Here is a 24,043-nt window from a genome sequence, read left to right as displayed (position 1 = left end):
AACCCACTCGACCAGGACGGCTCATAGACTATCTTAAAATATCAAATAAACAAAAATAGTAGTAAAACGTATATTTTTATTTATTCCAGCAATAAGATCTTATAACATAGCACTGGTCTAAACAATATAAATTGTTCAAGTGAATTTTAGGGTCTAGAATCGAAGCCAGTACATAGATGATCTGATTCTGTTGTAATCGGGCAAATTTTCCACAGGGCCAACAGCTGCAATAGCAGGACACTTGTCGTAGATATACTGGTTGCATATGTCTCTCACTTGCTGAGTTGTGACCGCCTAAAAAGACAATAGCTAAATTGAAGTCAATTATTATAAGCTTTGATTATTATTATTATGTCTTTATCTAAACAAATACCTATTTACAGTGGGCTACATGCCAAGTATGATTTATTACTATAGTGAAAAGTTATAGTGAAAAATTATAGTTATAGTGAAAAGTTTAAGTTAGACAAGATTATAATATTGGAAGCTACAGTGATGACAGTGGTCAAATAAGGCTCTGAAGCATGGGCGCTCCAAAAAGCAGATGAAAATTTACTAGATGTTTTCCAGAGAAATTGCCTACGGATTGTTCTGGGTACCCGGCTGACTGACCGTATTTCAAACAGTAGGTTGTACGAAAAATGTGGTTAAATCCCGCTTTCTAGGGCTATAATGAAAGAAAGGTTTCACCCCGTTTCCCTACTACCCTCTATTATATCCAACCATAAAATAAGCATTCAGTATACCTCTCTTCCCTCCTTTCTACCGAAAAATCAAATTTTCCAACATTTAATAAATGCTCTTTTACTTTTCGCCAAAAATTTAGAAAATGTTCAGCCGCCCTGATCCTCACTGGTAACGAACTCCTCACAGAAGCTCTCAGAAACTACAATTCAAATCTGAACCGTGTACTACTCTTATGCTCTACCACCAGATTATCACTCAAACATGGATATCACCATTAGCTTTTGTTCCTTTCCTTTTTTTGTTTGTTTATCTTTAGTGTTTTTCTTGTATTTTTTTATTACTCCACTTGTGATTTTGTATCTTCAAAGCGGGCAATAAAACACATTCATTAGCACGGTAAAAATAAAATGCTTTGGGATAGATTTTTTGAACACTACTAACCGCAGCTTCATAATCATTAAGTTCACCAACGTCAAGAAAGCACAAGGACTGAAAACAAGCATATGTGTTCTTCACTTATTTAACTACTAACTTGTCTGTCGTTTGCATCTGTAAACCCAGATATGAAACAAACCTTTGCGCTAAACATCACACCAAAATAAAACTTCCCATTAGTTTTCCTCTTCTTATCAATTGGTACAAGCGCTGCTCGTATTTTGTTTTTGTTGGCAGGGCCTTTTTTCATCCCTTTAAATTTTTTTTTGTTGCATTTATATTCATTTTATTGCATTTTTCCTCTTTTCATCTTTTTAAGATGTTATTATCAATCTCAGTTAAATGACCAATGAACGGGTTTCTAGTTGAGATACAATAAAATGGTCGACGGAATCGGATAGAGCAAAAATTTCACTTTAGAAAGCAATCTTAACTCCACTTCCCGAAAAAGTTGCAGATACGACAAAACCGCTCTCAGGGGACGATCTGCAACATCTGTAACATTTAAGATTCTATAAAAGAAAACAGACAACAAAGAGATACTTACGGAGATCCTAGCTTCTAGCTCATGGACTGGGATTCTTCTTCCGTAGCACAGCATTTGTCGGCCAATATCTTCACAAATTGGAGTGGTGCCATCTAGTTGTAAGAGCATAGAGGTTTTCAAAAGGTTCTTAGCGCGCTCAACTTCAAAGTCGGTTACGGAAGTGCAGAGACGCATCCACTCCCCTTGTAAATTGTAAAGCATGTCCTAGAAAAAAAAAACAACTAACATAAGACAACATATTTGACGAAAAAAGACCTATTTTTTATGTTTGTGAACGATTTTTTTAATTAAAAAACCTATGTTGTACTAGAAAATAAAAGATATGATGTTTGCGATAGAAAAAATCTTTTTCTTGGTGATAACCACAGCTGTTTTTAGAGGGAGAGGGTCCTTAGCAGCAGTGAGGAGTTTTTTTTTTATTAACTAAAAGTAAACAAATATTAAAGAAAATACAATTATCATTTACAAAATAAATTCTATTCTAAAGTTCTAAATATTATTCATTGCAGTTTATTATGGAGAATTAACGTCATATTTGAAAAATAAAAGAAGACTTTGCAGCGACGGAGTTAATTGATTAAGAAGCTGTAACCTATCCTTGTTACACCTCAAGGGAAAAAATCTTCCTTGGGAGGTGGAGGGGGGCACCTCAATGTAACTAATGGTTTGATACAGAGAGGCTATATTACTTTTAACAGTGACCGGAAATTATATCAGAAATAAGACACCATTAAAAAAAACCTTTATGACATAATAGCCAAACATTGCCTGTAATTAAAAAAAAATCCGAGCTTGTATCAATAATTGGATGGGACACGAATTCACAAAAATACTCATTACTAAAGGTTAGGTCTTTTAAGATAGCACAAGGTCTTTTAATTAGGCCTTTAACTTAGCACAATATTAGGTCTTTAGCACATAATTAGGTAATTTATTAATTAGGTCATAATTAGGTCTTTTAACTTCGCACAGCAATATAAATCAGTGCTTTTCAATGGCCCCGGCCCATATGCAGAAACAACTATATACAAAACAGGAAAATGACCAACAAAACAAAGTATTAAGTCAAAATACAAAGCGAAAAATACTTAATCGAGCGACAAAATAACTTAATCGCATGAGCTTTTCTTGTTTCCAAGCATTTATATATATTATTATAGCACTTATCTATACTTTAGCTATTGTCGGTTAGTTTCTACTTAGAAGAATGTCCAAAAGCTTAAGAATAATCCCATTCAAATATTTTTCTCTGAAATCAAAAAAGACTGGGCATTCCTGGAGAAGATGACCCAAATTGTTTTGAAGTATCTTAGTCAAACACAGAAGAATCTTCAGGAAATAGAAGGATTAGAGAAACTATAGTTTAATATAAAACTATTCAGGAACTCTCTAGCCATAGAACCTACGAGAAACACCTAAGGCTAACACAGATGCGCATGCTCAATCACCGTCCCATTTATTTTCAATGATTCACTCTCTGCTCCCTCTCATGAAATTGCCCCTTACGCTATAACTTTTCTTATAGCCTCTTAACGCCCCTTTGAAGGTCGTCCTGCTGTCACTACATCACAGTTGGGTTACCAAAAACCAGAGTTTGAGTGTCCATGACCTTTTATCTATAAATCATGATCAACCCCTATTTTTATTTCTTTCATTATTGATATAGACTTATTCAGAGAATGTGTTTTGATTTTGGCTGGCGTAGCAAATCAAATCAATAGTAGTAAATGAGTACATGTAAATGCTACTGATATTTTTTTTTCTTTTTTAAACATTAAAAACATATATTTTTTAAACATTTTAAACATTAGCAGTAAGAAGAGGTTAGTTGAAAGATCAGAAAACTTTCAACAAACTGAGCTTGAGAGCAAAATGAAAAACTAATTAATTCTCAAACATGCTAATTTACAATTGGATCGCAGTCTTAGTCTTAAGGGGCACTAGTCAGCCGTCCATAGGTAAAAACACGTATATACCTAAAAAGTCACTTTCTGAGTTAGATATACCACAGAATTCACCTCAAAAAGGCTAATCGAATGTTATATCCAAGAATGTTCTAATAAAATCCTCTGCTAAGATTTTTCAGGCAGAAACACGTATCTGCAGCATTTTGCCCCGTTTGCCAAAGTTAAAAATCGATATTTAGCAGTGTCAGCGAACTTTGGCATGTTTTTCAATTGCATAATTGGAAAGAATACTGTCTAAAGGCAATCCCAACAATTTTTCACTTCAATCCTGTGCCTAATGTAGCGCGATGGGTTTGTCTCCTATTTTTGAACAGGATTCTATTTTTACAATGGGATGTATCTTGGAAACAATCCTAGAATTTCACTTAAAAGGGCATGTTATTACGCAAAATTTGTTTGATACGACCCGTCAGCACAGTTCAATAGTGAGTTTTTCTGGATTTGGACTTGATATTCTCATCAATGCCATTCCTGAACTGGGTTTTAACTTGAGTTCCGAGGAGCCGAGCTTCGCTCGGCGAAAAGGACAATTTTAAATCTGTTTTTGAAAACAATTTCAATTTCCCTTCACTTTATTTACTTTAGAAAGTAGAACCATTAGGGTATTGGACATTTGGGTGTTTGTGATGGCATTTATATGAAAAACATTTTTCACTCAAAATTAAGACCATAACCAAATTCTTCCGAAGTCTTGACCTATCTAGCTTGTTTTTTTCATACCGCAAAACCAACAATTATCTTATTATGAACAATCTTACTAAACTAACAATAATCTATATGTGCGTTTAGTCCCCTGGTATGCAAATTATTAATGGAATTTTTCTGCCGTAATGCGTTGAAATGAAAAATTCAAGACCCAATCAAACGGGAATGCTTTTCTCTAGCTGTCACATATGACGAAGGACTGGAATGAATAACAGAGGCAATTTTTAGGGGAGTCACCTTCCCAATTTAGAAGCCATACTACTAAATGTATTGAAAATACTTTGCAGAACTAGAATGAATAAGAGAGTAGAGCTTTTGTGGAGCCTATACATTCAGAGGGAATGTTAGTGCATGTGTTGAACACATTTTGAAGGACTGGAACAAATGACAGAGACCAACTTTAAAGGAGCCACTGCCGATTTAGACATTGCCAGTTTCAAGGTCAAGCAGTTTCGTGTTTTCATAAGGCGTTCAGGAGCTAAAATGAATGATCGAGATAAACTTCAGTAGAATAATCCATAAATTTAAACATGTTGTTGCTGCAATGACACATTTCTAAAACACAAAACGAGCTAACATACCTCACATTTCAGCTTATCACAAACAAAGTAAATTCCCCAGAGTCCTGTATCTTTGTAGCATGTGTTGAAGGACTGGAACGAATGACAGAGGCCGATTTTGGCGGAATACTCTGCCAATTTAGAGGCCATATTATTTCCTGCTCCCATAGACCTGTCCCAGGCTCCAATAATTGTGTTGGCCACCATCAAAGGTATGTTATCAGGATTTGTCCAGCCGGCACCTATAGGGGAAAGTATTATAATCGTAAAAATCGTAAAATAAAAACATCGTAAATCGTAAAATCGTAATCGTAAAAATGAAAAACCTGCACATAAGCACATTAACACAAGTTTGTCCAAAAATTTAACGACCCCGGAAAATAAATTGATCCCAAGAAATACTTAAGATGTGCGATGTCTAGTTCTGGAAATGTTCAGGGGGGAAATATAGCTAGCACCTGGAAAGAGAATTACAGGATTACATCAGAATTTTCTTATTTTTCCATTCTTATATGTTTTGTGTAGTCTTTGGAACTTATACTACTCTGGATGTATCAGTTTTCTGGAAATGGTGCGTCTCTTGAACACTGTATAGAAAGTTAAACAGTACAACCTTCACATAAAAAATAAAAAATAAACAACATAAAAAAAAATATAAAAATAAAAAACCTGCACATAAGCACATTAACACAAGTTTATCAAAAAAGTTAACGACCCCGGAAAATAAACTGATCCCACGAAATAATTACGAAGCGTGATGTCTAGTTTTGGAAATGTTCAGGGGAAAATACGTCTAGCATCTGGAAAAAGAATTACAAAATTACATCATAATTTTCCTATTTTTCCATTCTTATATGTTTTGTGTAGTCTTTGGAACTTATCTGGATGTATCAGTTTTCTAGAAATGGTGTATCTCTTGAAAACTGTGTAGAAAGTTAAACAGTACAACCATATCAAAAATATCCATCTACTATAGTTCCGGCGCATATAAAATCTCCTCCCATTTCCATTGTTTAAGCTTCCTTTGTTTCCTTTGTTTAAGCTCTGTTTAAGCCGGTGAAGTGGTTCGCCACTGTCCTATCTCACAGGTATAACTTATGACTTAACTGAGTGGCCTAATTAGGATTTCTAAAAGGGGGGTTTGTATTAAATTTTAACAAATATGGAAATTTCTAGCGCTAACTTCTGATTAACACTGCAAAAGGGAAATAACCGGAATTTCATGGATAGTGGGAGAGGGATCCACGAAGTGTATGGACTATTTGAAATTTGCCACAAAATGTTTTACCACAGGGGAGGAATCTAATAGTTCTAGCACAGATTATCTATTAGGTTTCACAAAAATCTCTGGTTTTCGATAGTAATATTGGACCATGGAGAGTCAAAACTTTTTTCTTCTTGGTAAGGAAAAATATTCCCTTGAATTTTTCCTCTTTTATACTTTTTGGGGCCATAAAATGTCCTACAAAACATGATGCAGGCCATCTGTTTTTCTTCTAATAACTGGTGGAATAGCCCTATCCAAGAAAATACAAAACATTTTTTATGACTAAATAAAGTTTACTTATGCGATTCTTTTCATCATCTTTCCAGTTTCTGGTTGCGTGCAAGTTTGGTATAAAACTTGGATTGTTTCAGAACTGTGTTAAGATTATCTAAAATTATTTAATCGTTCTAGTTACCAAGTTTATTCTCAGTTGCTAATCAAACTTTGTTTTGTCCTGGGCATGTACGGATTTTCTTTTTTGGAGAAAGGGATGGGGTTGAGCTCCTTTTCTTCTTTTAATTCTTTACATTCATTTCTCGTTTTTGCTGTCTTGGCGTAATTAGCTTCACTTTCTAAGAAAATTGTTCTCGCTTAGGCTTTGAGTGGTAGCTAACAGAATTCCATAATACCCCTTTCCGCTTTTGAATATCTTTTGTATTAACCGCCTGTATAGCTAGCACCGTTACTTGGTATTTCAAGGACTTATCCTTAATGTCTGTCTCCTTATCTCCTTAATGACTAATTATGTCCTTAACTTCAGATGATTAACTCCTTAATACTACAGACAGTAAAAATCAAAGCAACATCAATAAATATATGTGAAAAAAGGAATAGACTAAATTTAATTTAGCTGCGAGTCTTTATTCATGCCGACCAAATAATTTCCCATCGAGAAAAAATGATACAATTATGGAGCTGAAATATCAATGCAAAACGCCAAACTTCCAAATCAAATGTCGTCCCGTTATGGCATTTTTCAAATAAAACCTACTTTTACCTTAATTATCCTTATAAATTCATTCTTTGTTTTTTTTTGTCCATTCTCAAACCAATTTTATTTTTTACTGCCATACCAACTATTTTCCTTTTTCTTTTTTATCTCTTCAGCGTATTGCATTTTTCCTTATCCTCTAGACGCTCGATTCATCTTATTTCTTTACCTGTTCCCCAGGCTGTCAGTACTGATGCCATACGCGTGCTAACCCATGAAAAAATCTATTGTCGCTAATGTTTCTCTTGGTTTAGATATTCTCCGGAGGCGCAGCATCCCGGTCATACTTTTTCTAATGGTTGAGATACAAGATAATCGTACTGTTTTATCTACAGTGCTCTTGAAAAAAAAAAAACTTAGTGCGAGTTTATAAAAAGTTCCCCAAAACCGAGGCCTAACCTTACACCCATACGGTTTATTCCATTACTCTTATATCAGGGCTATTTTACCTGGCTTGACTGAGCATAAGAAAGTATAAACGTTAAAAAAAAAAAAAAAATAAAAAAAAAAAAACAATCAACCAATCAGCGACTGCGTAAGTTCCAGTACAAAAATACTACACATGGCTTTAGGCAACATTGATCAGTAGTTTTGTCTTTAGGAAGTAATTTTCTATTTATCCGTTCTTTTCTGTATATTTGGAAGAGGCAAGATTAAAAACCAAACTAAGAATCCCAAGACGGAATTCGCGATTTTCCAGTTTTACCGTTCTCAGAGTCATTTAAAGTTTTCGCTAGATATATCAGATATACACAAGAGATACTGGATATGGATACTAGACATACTTTGCTCGCCTTTTTAGATATACTGTATCTCTAGTTGATGCAAAAACGTCATTGAAAAATGAATTAATGCATATTTGCACAAAGTCGCTGAAGCCCGAGTTCAAACAAAGGACCCACCCTATTCATTGTACTGCCCTCCCGGATGACCTATTCTGCCTTGCTAGATTGAACACTTGAAACTATACAATGAATAAAAAAAATAACAATAACCAATCAGCGATAACCGAATTTCGAAAATCCTTACCACATGTGAGTCTTAGAAGTTAGTTTTAGGGCCAATTTCTACTTCCGTTTTCAGAAACTAATATCTGGTATCCAAACTTCGGAGGCGAAAGTTAGGATTCGTGATATTATTATTTCTTTTTTTTAATTTTGATAGTCTCTGCCACAGATACTATTCTGGATGTATCAATTTTTTTTTTATATACTGTGTCTCTAAAATATGCAAAAATAATATGTAAAAAAAAATCAATGCATATGTCTAACCTGTTGCTCAACACAGGTTTGAACCTAGGGACTGTACATTTCTTTGTACAGCCCTCCCAACTGACCTATTCAGGCTTTCTAGACAGAACACTGGAAAACTATATAGTGCAAGCAGTAAGAAAAAATATCAAGCAGCTCAGTCAATCAGCAATGTCTAAACACAAAAAAATACCAAAGATTGATTTCAGTTTTGGAATTCATTAGTTCTTTTGTCTTAATAATAATAAATAATAATAAAAAAGGAAAAAAGAAAAAGGTAGTCCAACTAAGAGTCGCCTGACGACGAATAAAATTCGCTGATTTTCCCACGGTTGCAAGAGTTATTTTCATTATCATTATCATGACTACCAAAACATTTGTCGACAAAAGTGAGCTGAACCCCGATAAAACAGTACTTTTGACGTCCCTTCATAACGAGTGTATTTCTATTTTCACTTTAACTACTACTACTACTAATAACGACCAATGGCAGCTCCAGCCGACTCAGACACAGCTGCACAATTTCCTCCTATCCAGTCTGTTTGAAGTTCACTCTTTATCCCCTCCCATAAAGCTTCAACTTCCTTTAAATCCTTTCTTATAACCTTGTTTCCCATCCCATTCAGGTAAGACCTGTTTTTCATTTGGCCTCAAACGATGGCCAAGAAGCACGATTTTTGGAAATCTATTACCCTTCATTTTTGACGTTTGACACCTTCATTTTTACAATTTTTTTTTTTTTGAAAAGCCTTGTTAAAACGAGTTTCAGCAATTATATTAGACACACAGCGTACGCAATCCGCCCCATACTAGAACCAGAAATCGAAAATCCTACCCTCAACAGCAATAGCAATATGGGCATACGGCATATCATCATCTCGAACCCGGATTTCAGAGCCAGTGTAACGACAAGCCGTCACCTGTGGAACTGGTCCCTCGTACTTATTTTCGATTCTCCCAAGGTGTTCCTCAGCTAATTTCACCAGGTCTTCATGTTTAATACCTCCAGCACCAGCCAGGACCATTCGAGCTCCTTTGTAGTGGGTTTTAATGTAGTTAACTAAGTCATTTCGACTAATTGACCTGGAAGAACAGAAAACTGAGAAATTGGTAAAGTTAGTTTTGAAGCTTGTATTGTCTAATACTTTTTGTCGTTTGTGATTTGTGATTTTTCAGCCAAAATTTCACATAATACATTCATGGAATCTCACCATTAGTCAATTAGTCATTTCGACTAATTGACCTGGAAGAACAGAAAACTGAGAAATTGGTAAAGTTAGTTTTGAAGCTTGTATTGTCTAATACTTTTTGTCGTTTGTGATTTGTGATTTTTCAGCCAAAATTTCACATAATACATTCATGGAATCTCACCATCCTACAATCAACTTTTTTTTTAAATTAAAATAAGCCAAACCATTAGAATGCTTCCGTAAGTGATGCTACAATTTTAAATTTACAATTTCAAAATCCTCCCATCGCCATCCTAAGCTGAGCTCTACAGGATATAAGCTTTAATTTTAGTCCTGAAAGCAATAGGGGAAGAAGGGTTAAGAGGGTACTGAGGCACCAGTCCACAGACATATCTGTGTAAATACATAAATGTATTTTTCAATATATAGGTTGGCAAATTTGTGTTTGTTTTTTTTCCCGATAAAAAAAAAAAAAAAAAAAAAAAAAAAAAAAAAAAAAAAAAAAAAAAAAAAAAAAAAAAAAAAAAAAAATGGTGCACTGAGGCACCAGTCCACAGACATATGTGTGTAGAACTATGAAGTTCTACGACTCATTTATTTTGCCTTGGTGCATTCCCATCTTACGTATTGTCCCCTGATTTATTTAGCAACTTTCAAATCAAACAGTTCGTGGTAACGAACTGTAGTAAGGAGCGACCCGGCTCAATAGTAACCAAAACTCTAAAGAATTGAATTTTGATATCAATAGCTACATCAAAAGAATCGCATTTTAATGCTGATTTTAAATATATAAGTTTCATCAAGTTTAGTCCTACCCATCAAAAGTTACGAGCCTGAGAAAATTTGCCTTATTTATGAAAATAGTGGGAAACACCCCCTAAAAGTCGTAGGATCTTACCGAAAATGACACCATCAGATTCAGCGTATCAGAGAACCATACTGTAGAAGTTTCAAGCTCCTATCTACAAAAATGTGGAATTTTGTATTTTTTGCCAGAAGACAAATCACGGGTGCGTGTTTATTTGTTTGTTTTTTTTTGTTTGTTTTTTTTTGTTTTTTCCAGGGGTCATCGTATCGACCAAGTGGTCCTAGAATGTCGCAAGAGGGCTCATTCTAACGGAAATGAAAAGTTCTAGTGCCCTTTTTAAGTGACCAAAAAATTTGGAGGGCATCTAGGCCCCCTCCCACGCTCATTTTTTTCCCAAAGTCAACGGATCAAAATTTTGAGATTGCCATTTTGTTCAGCATAGTCGAAAACCATAATAACTATGTCTTTGGGGATGACTTACTCCCCCACAATCCCTGGGGGAGGGGCTGCAAGTTAAAAACTTTGACCAGTGTTTACATATAGTAATGGTTATTGGGAAGTGTACAGACGTTTTCAGGGGGATTTTATTTTATTTGGGGGTGGGGCTGAGGAGAGGCGGCTATGTTGGAGGATCTTTCCTTGGAGGAATCTGTCATGGGGGAAGAAAAATTCAATGAAAAGGGCGCAGGATTCTCTAACATTACTATAAGAAAACAATGAAAAATAAACATGAAAACGTTTTTTCAAATGAAAGGAAGAAGTAGCATTGAAACTTAAAACGAACAGAGATTATTACGCATATGAGGGGTTCTAAAAATACTTTAGCATAAAGAGCGAGGTATTTAAGAGGAGATAAATACCTTGCTCTTTATGCTAAAGTATTTTTAGTAATTTCAACTATTTATTCTACGGCCTTTCTGATTCAGGGGTCATTCTTAAAGAATTGGGACAAAACTTACGATTTAGTGTAAAGAGCGAGGTATTAACGAGGGTACAAACCCCCTCGTATACATAATAAAAATATAAGGTTATGAAAGTTTGTTACGTAAGTTAATTCTTAAGTTACGCATATTTTTTACTAATAAAAACGTTCGTTAAAATTAAAAGTTCTAGTTGCCTTTTTTAAGTAACCGAAAAATTACAGGGCAACTAGGCCTCCTTCCTCACCCCTTATTTCTCAAAATCGTCTGATCAAAACTAAGAGAAAGTCATTTAGCCAAAAAAAGGAATTAATATGCAAATTTCATTTTAATAATTTATGTGCGGAGAGCCAAAACCAAACATGCATTAATTCAAAAACGTTCAGAAATTAAATAAAAAAAACTAATTTTTTTAGCTGAAAGTAAGGAGCGACATTAAAACTTAAAACGAACAGAAATTACTCCGTATATGAAATGGGTTGTCCCCTCCACAATCCCTCGCTCTGTACGCTAAAGTTTGACTTTTTCCACAATTCTACTTTTAAAAACAATTAAAAGCTTTAGCGTAAAGAGCGAGGGATTGTGGAGGGGACAACCCATTTCATATACGGAGTAATTTCTGTTCGTTTTAAGTTTTAATGTCGCTCCTTACTTTCAGCTAAAAAAATTAGTTTTTTTTTATTTAATATCATATAAAACCGATACAGACTCTTCAAAACCGGACTCTTCGAATTTTGCAAAGATATTTACCGTCGCCTTCTTCCTATCCAAATAAATCTAAAACTGAAACTATATATTTATTAACTAATATTTTGCCTGTTTCAGAATTATTCACTCTTCATTCTTTTTTATTCAAGGTAAAATATAACCGCTCAGAACTGCCTTCGTACTTTTGTACGAGAAATTTTTTCCCTGAGCAACCTGACCATGTTTATGAAACCCGTAATAAATGGAGAATGCAGCACCTGAAATTAACCACTCAGAGATCACGGTTCTCGCCATATTTCTCGATCATGGGTTCATGGCATCTTTATCTACCATATATTGACTACAGTAAATCTCTCCCACATATTAAAAAGCAACTTCATTCTATCCTTATAAATAAATTCAAGAATCAGTGATAAAAAAAAAATCTTAAAGTGAATAGTTGTTTGTTTGATATTGATAAGATGGGCTCATTTTTTTTTTTAATTTTTTTTTTCAAATAAGTTGCCGGTCATCGGTCACCCTCGCTTGCACACTGTTTTTGTTTTGTTTTTCGGATTGACATTTGCCGAGTGTCAGTTGTTTTGTGGGTGGATTCCCGTCTAGTGGTGAGTCGTGGATTTATTTATATTTATTTTATGCATTTGTTTTTGTTTCTTTTTTCTGTCAAATAGGTGTACTATATTGTTATACCGGGTCTTTGTCAATCGGCCTTGTGTCTCCGGCTTGACCCTTTTTTTTATATTGTGTGTGTTGTACAGAAGTTTAAATAAAAATCTTGAATCTTGAAATACATAAATGTATTTTTCGATATCTAGGTTGGCAAATTTGTGTGTGTGTTTTTTTCCCAATAAAAAAACTATCAATATCAAGGGGGGATCATTAATGCTCTGCCGATTACTAAGAATAATTTTTCAAGAAAGAAAATAGCCTTTGATTTTGTAAATATCTCGGGTAAATTACAATTTGAAAGAATGGTAGGTAGGTAGGTAGGTGGAGAGAGAGAAACGGAGAGAAAGAGAGAGCGAGAGAGAGAGAAAAGAGATACATTTTTTTTAGTTCGTTATTAAAAGTCGTTATTCTTCATTATTCAAATAGAGTCTCTAAAAACGGAAGTTTGGAAGACTTTCATTTTAAGCCTGAACCCCTGAAGCCCACAGTCGTGCCCACAGTCGTTTAAGGTCTGAAGCCCACAGTCGTGCTTACGGGCATGTCTTAGAATAGAGCACATAGAACACACGCAGTAATCAATATGAGTATTTACGTCATGTGCTTTTTTGTATTATAGTATTTATATGTCATAGGCTTCTATAAAAATGAGCTTCAACATCTATTTTAGAAGAATTAAAGAAAAGGAAGACATAATTAAGCAGTATTTTAATCCATTAGTATTTTTATCCCCAAAGTAATGTGATAAGTTTTACCTTAAAATAAAGAAATCAGTCGTTTTGCAGGGCTTTCGCAACGGTAATTCTTAAAAAAAAACAGCATAGCAAGGGTTTTTCACTATCATCAGAGGCTTAATGAAAGACCAAGCAATGGATAAGTTTAGATACTAAGAATAAACCATGAGAACGTTTCTTCTATCTAAAAAAAAATTGATACTAGAATTATCTTGAGAATCAGGATAATTGTCAGAATTTCAACACCAATTCTGAGAGATTCTCTGAATTCCTTCACTGCAGTCAATCTTCACAAATTTCGGTATTATATAACAACATATTCAAAATAATATTTCCCTTTAAAAAAAACTGCTATAAAAATTATGACAGGGACCTGTCGTTGACACATTCTAGTATACGTTAAATAAGATTTAAACAAGTGAAACAATTGTGAAATTCTAACTAAAATGAATTATTTATTCTAACATTTAGATTACAATGAACTTGAGCAAGAGATGCTGAGTTAAACTTAATATTATTAAATGGTTGTTCGAAGTGAAGGCTGGATCGACTTAGGGTTCGTTATCATTACGAGCACAAAACGCGCACGGATTCACAACGAATTAAGGTAAGCGCGTTATCACAAATGCTTTCAATTAAACCTCTATTAAACTTGTAAAATTGAATTTGAATATTTTAAGCAGCCCTTATTTAAATATTTGAACATACCCATTGCTTGGTCTTTCATCAAGCCTCTGATGATAGTGAAAAACCCTTGCTAGGCTGTTTTTTTTTTATGAATTACCGTTTCGAAAATCCTGCAGAACGACTGATTTCTTCATTTTAAGGTAAAACTTATCACATTACTTTGGGGATAAAAATACTAACGAGAAAAAAACACTGCTTAATTATGTCTTTTTTTTCTTTAATTCTTTTAAAATAGATGTTGAAGTTCATTTTCATAGAAGCCTATGACATGTAAACACTATAATACATGTTTAAATGATATGATATGTTTAAATATTTTAAACAATATATTAAATATTTAAGCAAAATATTTTAAGCCGATTAAAAGGCTTGTCCAATGATAGTGAAAAGAAAAAAAAAAGGCAGAATCACTTTATTTGAATACGATCCTTAGAAGAAAGCTGAATAAACAGATAATGAATGTGACATACTATAACTAAAGTTAAACAATAACCAGACTGAACTGTGTAGTGTAATCCAGCCTGTGTCCTGTTCTCAGAACAGAAGCAAGATTAGCAAGTAGCAAAAATAGAAGCAAGATAAGCAGTAGCAAGATAATTGTCAGGTGAGTTTGGGTTTCTTATGTCTAGGATCTATCATGTTGGAGATTGTGAGCTAGGGAACCACTAAAAAATAAATTTTATTGAGGGATTTTCAAAACACGAAAGAAATACTTGCTTGTAGTCCAATTTTTAAAATTAATGTGATCCTTTGTGCCTACATCAAGGGAGAAGGATTGATCCCCTCATCACCTTTTTTGCACGAATAGAAATTGTAGGCTTGGGTATAGTTACATTATAGTATATAAGGGTATGAACTTAACTGTATCTTTTGGTTGATTTCACACTATTTTTGTACTAGGCTCACCAATTGAGACTACTAAAACAAGGTTTGGGGACTACAAACTAATCTTGTACAAATCTAGCTATTATCCATGTTTCAATCAGCTTATATTTCGACTCAGAGACAAAATGCAATTCTATAGATCAAAATCATTGATCTTGGTGAAAAGAATATGACCTCAGGACTTCTATCCGTCTAGTAGATATGGAATACGTGTTCCAAGGGATTTTTCCAAATATTTTTTGATTTTTTTTTCCCAAGGGAACGCAAACAAACATTAATAAGGATGCAAGATCAGACACGACATTTCGGTTTTTGGAAGGGGGGTCAAGGCTGCTACTTGTTAAATTTTTATTATGGCACTACCAAGTGACATAAAGTGATCGCAAATTCCGTCGGTCTGTAGGTCTGTCTGTCTGTCTATCCCGGTTTTGCTAGTTTGGGCACTTCCAGATAAGCTAGGACGATGAAATTTGGCAGGCGCATCAAGGACGAGACCAGATTAGATTAAAAATAGTTGTTTCCCCAATTCGACCTTCTGGGAGGGGGGTAGTGGGGGGACGGTTAATTCGAAAAAAAATGGAAGAAATGTGCTATTTCTAACTTACGAACGGGTGATCGAATCTAAATTAAATTTGATATTTAGAAGGACATCGTGTCTCAGAGCTTTTATTTTAAAACCCAACTGGATCTGCTGAAGCTGGGGGGAGTTGGAGGGGAAAACCTGAAATCTTGGAAAACGCTTAGAGTGAATAGATCCTGATGATACTTGGTGGGAAGAATAAACACAAGTCCTAGATACGTGATTGACATAACCAGACCGGATTGGCTCCCTTTGGAGGAGTTGGAGGGGGGTGGGGTAATTCGGAAATATTAGAAAAAACGAGGTATTAGGGTGATCAGATCTTAATGAAATTTGATATTTAAAAGGATCTTGTACTTCAATACTCTTATTTTAAATCCCGACCGGCATTAAGCCTCTGATTTTCCTTTTAAATTAATCTATTGATTCTTAGAATTTTGCTAGAGCTCTTGCCATATGAGTTCTTGGCTCTTGGCTCTTCCGACCTCGTCACAAGTGCCATATGAGCTCTTAGTTCTTGTCTTTTTTTAATCGCAGAATATAATTTTTTCAAGATTCCTACTCGTAAAATGTAACTTCTTTGGCATACACTAGCCTAATTTGTTCGAGTTAGAAGTAGGCAAAGACCCACTTAAACATCCTACAAAAGGTGTCCAAATAAAAAAGGGGGTTACTGTCGGACCCAATACCACTGATTGCAGCATAAAAGAAGCGAATGAAAGCCAAACGCTTTTATTAAAAAGGGAAAATACATTTTTAAAATCTTACTGAATATTCTTAGTTGGTCCAAGAATGGTCCATCCTAGGGGGGTTCCTTGAAAAGCAACAGCATGCAAATGATCAAAAACAACTTCTTGAAGATTGGTTTCAACTTCTTGCATCTCTCGTAAGATGACTCCTCGTTCACGTTCGATTTCAGCTTCTCCCAATTTTGAGTTTTGAGTGATATCAGACAAAATTTCAAGAGCCTTTGGGACGTCTCCTGAGAGGCATTTAGCATAAAAAACAGTTTGCTCTCTTGAAGTGTAAGCATTTAAATGTGCTCCCATATTCTCGATTTCCAATTCTAAACCAGTTTGGGTCCTTTTATTTGTTCCCTAGAAAATTATAACAGTAATATAAGCACTTCGACATTCAGTAGTCATGAAATTGCAAAAAAAAATCTCAATTCTCGAACTTGGTTCTGTCAAACAATCCTGTCGAAGTCAAAGGAATTTAAATTTCGGACATGTGTATCTGATAAGCTTAAAGTCTATGCTTTTCAGGGGCAGCTTATGCCAGAGCAAAATTAGGGAATAATTGACGCATCATAGCTGATGTAATCAGCTAAAAATTTTCAGTTTGTTGCATTCCTTGGGATGCATACGAATCGATTAATCGAGTAATCGATTAAGTATACAATAAATATATAGCACTAATTCCCACAAAGGCGATTATTCTTCTTAATCGCAGAAACGCCACCCTATTGAGAGGTGCTAGGCATATTCCACCCTTCCACCCGGATATGTAAAATCGATTAGCCAAAAAGAAAATATTATAAAATAAAATAAGAAGAAATTTGGGAATATTCTACCTATATTTCAGAGTTTTGGCAGAATGCGTGGTGTAGAATATTCAATACCATTTATTTTTACATTTCAATTTTTCTTCGTGTTTTTTGGGGGCTGAGTTATATTAGAAGGGTAAGAAAAGGGTTGGAAAATAATTTGAAACTGTAAAATCAGTGGAAATTGTAGAAGAATTTTCCTATGATGGAAGTGCAGAAAGATAACAGGCTGGGACTAAGAAGTGGGAATAAATATTTTTCGTGGGTCTAGTATTGACCAGTAGTTACCAGCCAAAATGTTAGGGATAGGCAGGGGCAGATCTGGGCCTCTTAGGAGAGGCCCAGTGTGACAAGGGCGCCAATGAGCAAAATCTTGGGGGGGGGGGGGGGGGAATGTGACAAAGGTGCCAATAATTGACTAAATTGACAAATTGATTCTAAAAAAGAAAAGAAAGGATGAGAGGGCGCCAGAAAAATTCTTGGGAGGGCGGAGTCCCCTCGCCCCCCTCTGGATCCGCCAGTAGGGATGGGACAGTTTACTTTACCGACTGACTGATTTGGATGATACTGCTGCTACAATTACTTCGTAAAAAAAAAAAAAAAAAAAAAAAAACACGGATCAATTACATATGAGTAATTACCTCCGGGGGAATTGGTCTTCTACAACCAGATGCGTCATTAGGCAAAACAGCTGGTTGGGGGGGGACATATTTTACAATGGATAATCTACTTTAATACTTTAATCTTATAAGAAAATACTTTCCATGGACTAGGTTTGACACTGGCCAGAGCCGTTACTACCCAAAATATTCGGAAGGAGGGAGGCAACGGATTTTATCGGATTTGGACATTTTTACAGACAGATTTGGGTGATATTGCTATTAAAGTTGGTTGATAAGAAAATAAACAGACATCAGTGATCTTTCTAATGGGAAAAAATGCAAAATCCCAAATTTTATAGGCAGGAATCTTGTAACCTTCATAATTGGGTTCTCTGATATTCTTTTGATGTATTAAATGCTATAAAAATTTCTTTTTTAGAGATTTGGTTGCTATTTGCCCAATTCGCTACTTCAATTCATTACCACGAACTGCTTGATTCTACACGTATCTTGAAAAATAGGTAGAATATAGTCCCTTCTTTTTTTCATTCTTTTGATTTGTCTTCATTTCCCTTTGGCTTCTCAATGTTACATTTGGGAGAATTTTTCAGAGTGAAATTGTCAGGGGAAATTTTACTCAGGGCAAGTTCCCCAAAGGGATTTCCCATGGAGGACTATTTTTCTGGGGGAGGGGAATTCCCACTGGGGGTGGGGGGTATTATTCGGGAGGAACACACCAGACACGCTAAGAATGGTATCAACTAATATAGGAAAGACAAGACCTGAGTAAATATTTTCATAAATGACTTTGAAAGTGATGTATGACAGACACATGCACTTACGTGCAAAGAAATTCTAAATTCATCTGAAATAGCAAATTAAATATTTATTGTTATTGTTGACTCCTCACAAAAAATTATTGCGCACATACGTGGCTTGACAGGCATGTCACACACATACGTGGCATGACTTAGTAGTAAATACTTTAGAAAAGGTATGAGTAAAGACTATATCAAACATTTCCTGGTACCAATCTGTAAGTAAGGAGCGAACAGGCCCAATGGCAACCGAAAATCTTAAGCATGAACTGCAAGCAAGGAGCGACACGGCTCAATAGTAACCAAAACCCTAAAACAAGAGCTAAGAGCTCATATGGCGCTTGTGACGAGGCCGGAAGAGCCAAGAGCTCATATGGTACGAGCTCTAGCAAATTCTAAGAATCAAAATATTCATTTAAAAGGAAAATCAGAGGCTTAATGCCGGTCGGGATTTAAAATAAAAGCTCTGAGTCACAAGATCCTTCTAAATATCAAAATTCATTAAGATCCGATCACCCACTCGTAAGTTATAAACAACTCATTTTTCTAATTTTTCCTCTCCCTTCAGCCCCCAAGATGGTCGAATTGGGGAAAACGACTTTATCATTGTCAATTTGGGCTGCTCCCTGACACGCCTACCAATTTTTATCGCCCTAGCACGTCCAGAAGCACCAAACTCGCCAAAGCACTGAACCCACCCCCTAACTCCCCCAAAGAGAGCAGATCCAGTACGGTTACGTCAATCACGTATCTACGACATTTTCTTATTCTACCCACCAAGTTTCATCCCAAATTCTCCACTCAAAGCGTTTTCCAAGATTTCCGGTTTCACTCACCAACTCCCCCGAATGTCAACAGATCTGGTCAGGATTTGAGATAAGAGCTCTGAGACATAAATTCCTTCTAAATATCAGATTTCATTAAGACCCGGTCACCCGTTCTTAAGTTAAAAATACCTCAATTTTTCTAATTTTTCCAAATTAACACCCTCCCAGCTCCCCCAAAGAGAACGGATCCATTCCAATTATGTCAATCACGTATCTATAGCTTGTGCTTATTCTTCCCATCAAGTTTCATCCCGATCTCTCCACTAAAAACGTTTTCCAAGGTTTCTGTTTCCCCCCTCCAACTCCCCATATCCCCAGATCCTATTCGAATTGAAAATAGAGCATTTGAGACATAAGATCCTTCTATATATCAAGTTTCATTACGATCCGATCACCCACTCGCAAGATAAAGATATCTCAATTTTCGCGTTTTCCAAGAATTCCGGTTTCCCCCTCCAACTCCCCCCCCCCAATGTCACTGGATCCGGTCAAGATTTAAAAAGAGCTCTGAGACACGATATCCTTCTAAATATTGAATTTCATTAAAATCCTATCACCCGTTCGTAAGTTAAAAATACTTCATTTTTTCTAATTTTTCCGATTTAATCGTCCCCCCCACTCCCTCCCCCCAGATGGTCAAATTGGGGAAACAACAATTTCTAATTTAATTTGGTCTGGTTCCTGATATGCCGGCCAAATTTCGTCATCCTAGCTTACCTGGAAGTGCCTAAACTAGCAAAACCGGGACTGACAGACAGACCGACAGAATTTACGATCGCTATAATTTATGTCACTTGGTAGATACCACGTGCCATAAAAAGCGAAATTTTAATAACAAAAAATATATCAAAGGAATGGCCTTTTTATTCTGATTCCAAATATGTAAAATTCGTCAAGTTTAACGTTACTCATCAAAAACTACGAACTGGCTTTCAAAAAAGAAGTTCAAAAAAGTCAAAAGCATTCTTAATAAAAATTGCACCGTCAGATTCAGTGTGTCAAAAAACCCGACTGGAGGTGTTTTTTACTCCCATCTGCAAAAGCGTGGAATTTTGTATTTGTTTTTATAGAAGAAAGATCCCATATGTGTCTTTATTTGTTTTTTGTTTTTTTGTTTTTTTAGAGGTGATTGTATTGATTCAATGGTCCAAGAACATCGGGAAAGGGCTTATTCAAATATAAGCTAAAAGTTGTAGTGCACTTCGTTGTGACTAAAAAGATTGGATATCAGCCAGCCCTCCTCCTATGACCCTTCCCCCTGAAAGTCACGCTATTAAAATTTTTGGGATATGCATTTTGTTCAGCATAGTTAAAAGGCCCAATAGCTATGCCTCTGGGGAAGACATGATGCTTCTACAGCTCCTGGGGAAAGGGCTGTAAATTATGAAATTTGCTTATTGTTTACACAAAGTATTTGTTACTGGAAAGCAAACAGAAAATTTCCGGGGAGATATTTCTATATGGGAGTATTTTCTGTGGGGAGGGAGTTTACTGGGGTGAACTTTCAAGGGGGAATTTTACACAGCGTAATTTGACAAATTTTCCAAGGGAATTTTCAGCGAGGATGAAATTGCCTGGGGGGATTTTACGCGAGAGGAGCTTTCCAGGCAGGATTTTTTCGTAGGGATATTTTTTTTTGTTGTGACAGAGGGAGGTGGACCTCCAAGCATTATTTGAAAAGAAATTAGATTAAAAAAAAAAAATTTTATTGAATGTAAGGACCAACAATAAACTTAAAATGAACAGAAACAATTCCGTATATGAAGAGGGGTTGTACCCTCTTCAATACCTTGCTATTTACGATAAAGTTTGACTTTTTTATTAATTCTTTAACAACGACTCCTTAAACAATCTGCCCTTCATTTAGAATAAGGAGCTTTTCAAGTACTAGAAAGCTAAGCGTGAAGAGCGGAGTAGGCCTATTGAAAAGGGGATAGCCCCCCTCGTGTAACGGAATAAATTCTGTATGTTTTACGTTTTAATGTTTGAATGTTAAACTTCCTTTTTTACTACTATATGGGGAATCAAATCCCAATTTCAGAAGGCTAAAAATTATATAAATTTTTTTATACCAAACCAAAGGCATTAAATATTACTTTTTAATGATATACATGAGTGACAAGGGTCAGGTGTGATACATCCCTTTTGAAACTGTGAAATAATAGTAAAAAAGGTTACATCATAAAGCCCTACTAGAAATACTTAACAATTAAAGTTTTTTACATCAAAATTTGCATTGAACAAAAAAAGAATGACAAAACTATACTTTTAGATTTGAAAAAATACATTTTACTTCCCCCCCCTCACTTCCTCTATTTTGTATCCTATTCTCGAAAAGGCGGGGCATCAATACAAAAAGGCGAATGACATTGAGAATCGAATTCAGCACAAAAGACATCTATCCCAGAGGATTCAAGCCCTTATTCATAAAAATGCCACAATGATGACGAAAAAACCATCAAGTGAGCCGTCAAATGATGACGAAAAAGCCATCAAGTGATGACGAAAAAGCCATCAAGTGAGCCGTCAAATGATGACGAAAAAGCCATCAAGTGAGCCATCAAATGATGACGAAAAAGCCATCAAGTGAGCCGTCAAATGATGACGAAAAAGCCATCAAGTGAGCCATCAAATGATGACGAAAAAACCATCAAGTGACCGTCAAATGATGACGAAAAGCCATCAAATCGAAATCTACGTATTGAGCATTCTAATTCGAGAATCACGCTGGCACATTCATTTCAGAAATTGATATCTATTTCCTCTTGATTCACTGGAATACCTTTGGTCTTGCCTTTACTGATGGTGCTGTGGGCAAATACCACCCCTCCCATTGCAACAATCTTTTCCTAGGGCAAAGGTTATACTGGCATATCTACCGGTACAGAAATGGAAGAGTGGATTGGGTGACTTAGGTTTTCCCGGGAAATTCTTCGGGGGGTTGGGTAGCAAGTGCTACCAGCAGGGTTGTTCTCATGGTGCTTAACAAATAATATTTATCATTTTCTATACGTAGTCAGTGGTTACTGTCTTCTTATTTTCTGGGGGACATTGCCCCCCTATGAGTGTCCTTGGGAAACATCCAAACAAAATTGGTACAAAAAAAAATTTACCTTCAAAACCGTACCAATGATACCCCTATACATAATAATCAATTTTACAACCCCGTTTTCTTAATATATATTCAATTCGTAAATTCAATGTATATTCAATAACACTTTTGATAACTTGAATAGACACGGGGTATTTTTATATAGTTCAATATCCCCCCCCCTAACATCCATTGAAATATTACCTTAAGACCAACCTTTAGTCTTTTTGGACCCACCGAATGCTGGACGTTTACTCCTTTCATAATAATAAACACTTTGTTTAAATAAAGGGCAAAATTAGGTAATTTACAATCATTACCCCCGAGGGTCGTTTCATCTGTGGAGACACAGTTATTGGACTCTTGGACATTTTCAAACAAATTGGCAAGCAGAAAATTTATTTCGTATGTCCTTGTGGAGAGGGTACGAGAGTGGAAACGGGCATGGGGGAGGGGCTGGTTGCCCTAAAATCATCTTTAACTCTCGGATGGCAATAGCACTTTGTTATTGCGACGTGTTGAAGTTAATACGACCAGCCCCTTGCACTTGAAGCGACTCTGAAAAAAAAACAAAAAACAACAAAACGGATTGAACCCTTGCTGCTATTTAGTTTAGTCAATGCTAGAGCGTTACCTCTGACGGGATAACGGCATGTGAAAAACAAATGTTCCTAAAAAATCCACAGCTAGATATGAAGAATAATAGCTTCATACAAAAGAACAGTACAACCTAATCCGGTCGGTAAAAGTGACTGGCCAATCGGTAAAATCCACTGCTTTCCCTCCATTTTGGCTAGTGACACCTCTCTTCCGGACAACATGCCCATTTGTTCTTGTTGTATAAAATTATAGAACTTTGTGAATTTAATTAGGAAGGATCTAATCTGAGCTTTCTACTCTAGATGTTTTGCCCATTTTCATAGATCTCGAAAATATGTTTATAGGTATTTTCATTGAAATGAGTCTTTTTTCGATGTTTTCGTTTTACAAAATCGACTAAGCAACAAAAATATCCCCTAGATCTTAAAAATATATATTCTCCCTTACAGTTTAGCAAATTAACCCCCCAGGGGAAAAATCGAACATAGTAAAGCTTAGGTCAGAGAAGACACTTTTTACGTGTTCTTTCACATTCACCTTCGCATAGAAAGGTTACATAATATTATTTATTTATTTTTTAAATTCATACATATATACATTATATTCATATGTATACATTATATTCATATATATATATATATATATATATATATATACTAGCTGTTGGGGTGGCGCTTCGCGCCACCCCAACACCTAGTTGGTGGGGCGCTTCGCGCCCCCCCAAGCCCCCCCGCGCGCGTAAGTCGTTACGCGCCATATTAGTTATGCGCCATTGTAGTTGTGTCCCTGTGTCCCACCTGTGAATATAGATAGATTTATATATGTGTTTCAAACTACGTAAAAATTGCGAATAAACAACATTCTTGGCTTTCCCATTGTCTGTGCATATACAAAGCCGTATGTACTAATAATGACGTCATATGCAAACGCTCTTTTTACAAACAAACAAACATGCATCCACACAACTCGTTT

At 35.6% G+C, this 24,043-nt stretch overlaps 1 protein-coding gene across 2 annotated transcripts in view; it reads right to left on the bottom strand.

Moving 5' to 3' along the window:
- Positions 1 to 56: 56 nt before the first annotated feature.
- The window catches only part of LOC136033297 (mitochondrial-processing peptidase subunit beta-like), a 91,483-nt gene continuing 67,496 nt past the window's right edge, over positions 57 to 24,043 (bottom strand). The window contains exons 3-7 of one of the 2 annotated variants that reach the window (XM_065714067.1): positions 16,356 to 16,684; positions 9,245 to 9,492; positions 4,923 to 5,143; positions 1,670 to 1,873; positions 57 to 294 (exon numbers count right to left, since the gene is read on the bottom strand). In XM_065714067.1, the coding sequence (XP_065570139.1) occupies positions 154 to 294; positions 1,670 to 1,873; positions 4,923 to 5,143; positions 9,245 to 9,492; positions 16,356 to 16,684 (1,143 nt within the window). In that variant the 3' untranslated portion in view covers positions 57 to 153. The remainder of the gene's footprint in view (positions 295 to 1,669; positions 1,874 to 4,922; positions 5,144 to 9,244; positions 9,493 to 16,355; positions 16,685 to 24,043) is intronic. The other variant, XM_065714068.1, reaches the window with a different exon arrangement.

Source organism: Artemia franciscana, chromosome 11, assembly GCF_032884065.1.
Source record: "Artemia franciscana chromosome 11, ASM3288406v1, whole genome shotgun sequence".
NCBI classification, from domain to species: domain Eukaryota; kingdom Metazoa; phylum Arthropoda; class Branchiopoda; order Anostraca; family Artemiidae; genus Artemia; species Artemia franciscana.
The sequence above is the reverse complement of the archived record's forward strand: the minus strand, read 5'-3'. Positions and strand labels throughout refer to the sequence as shown.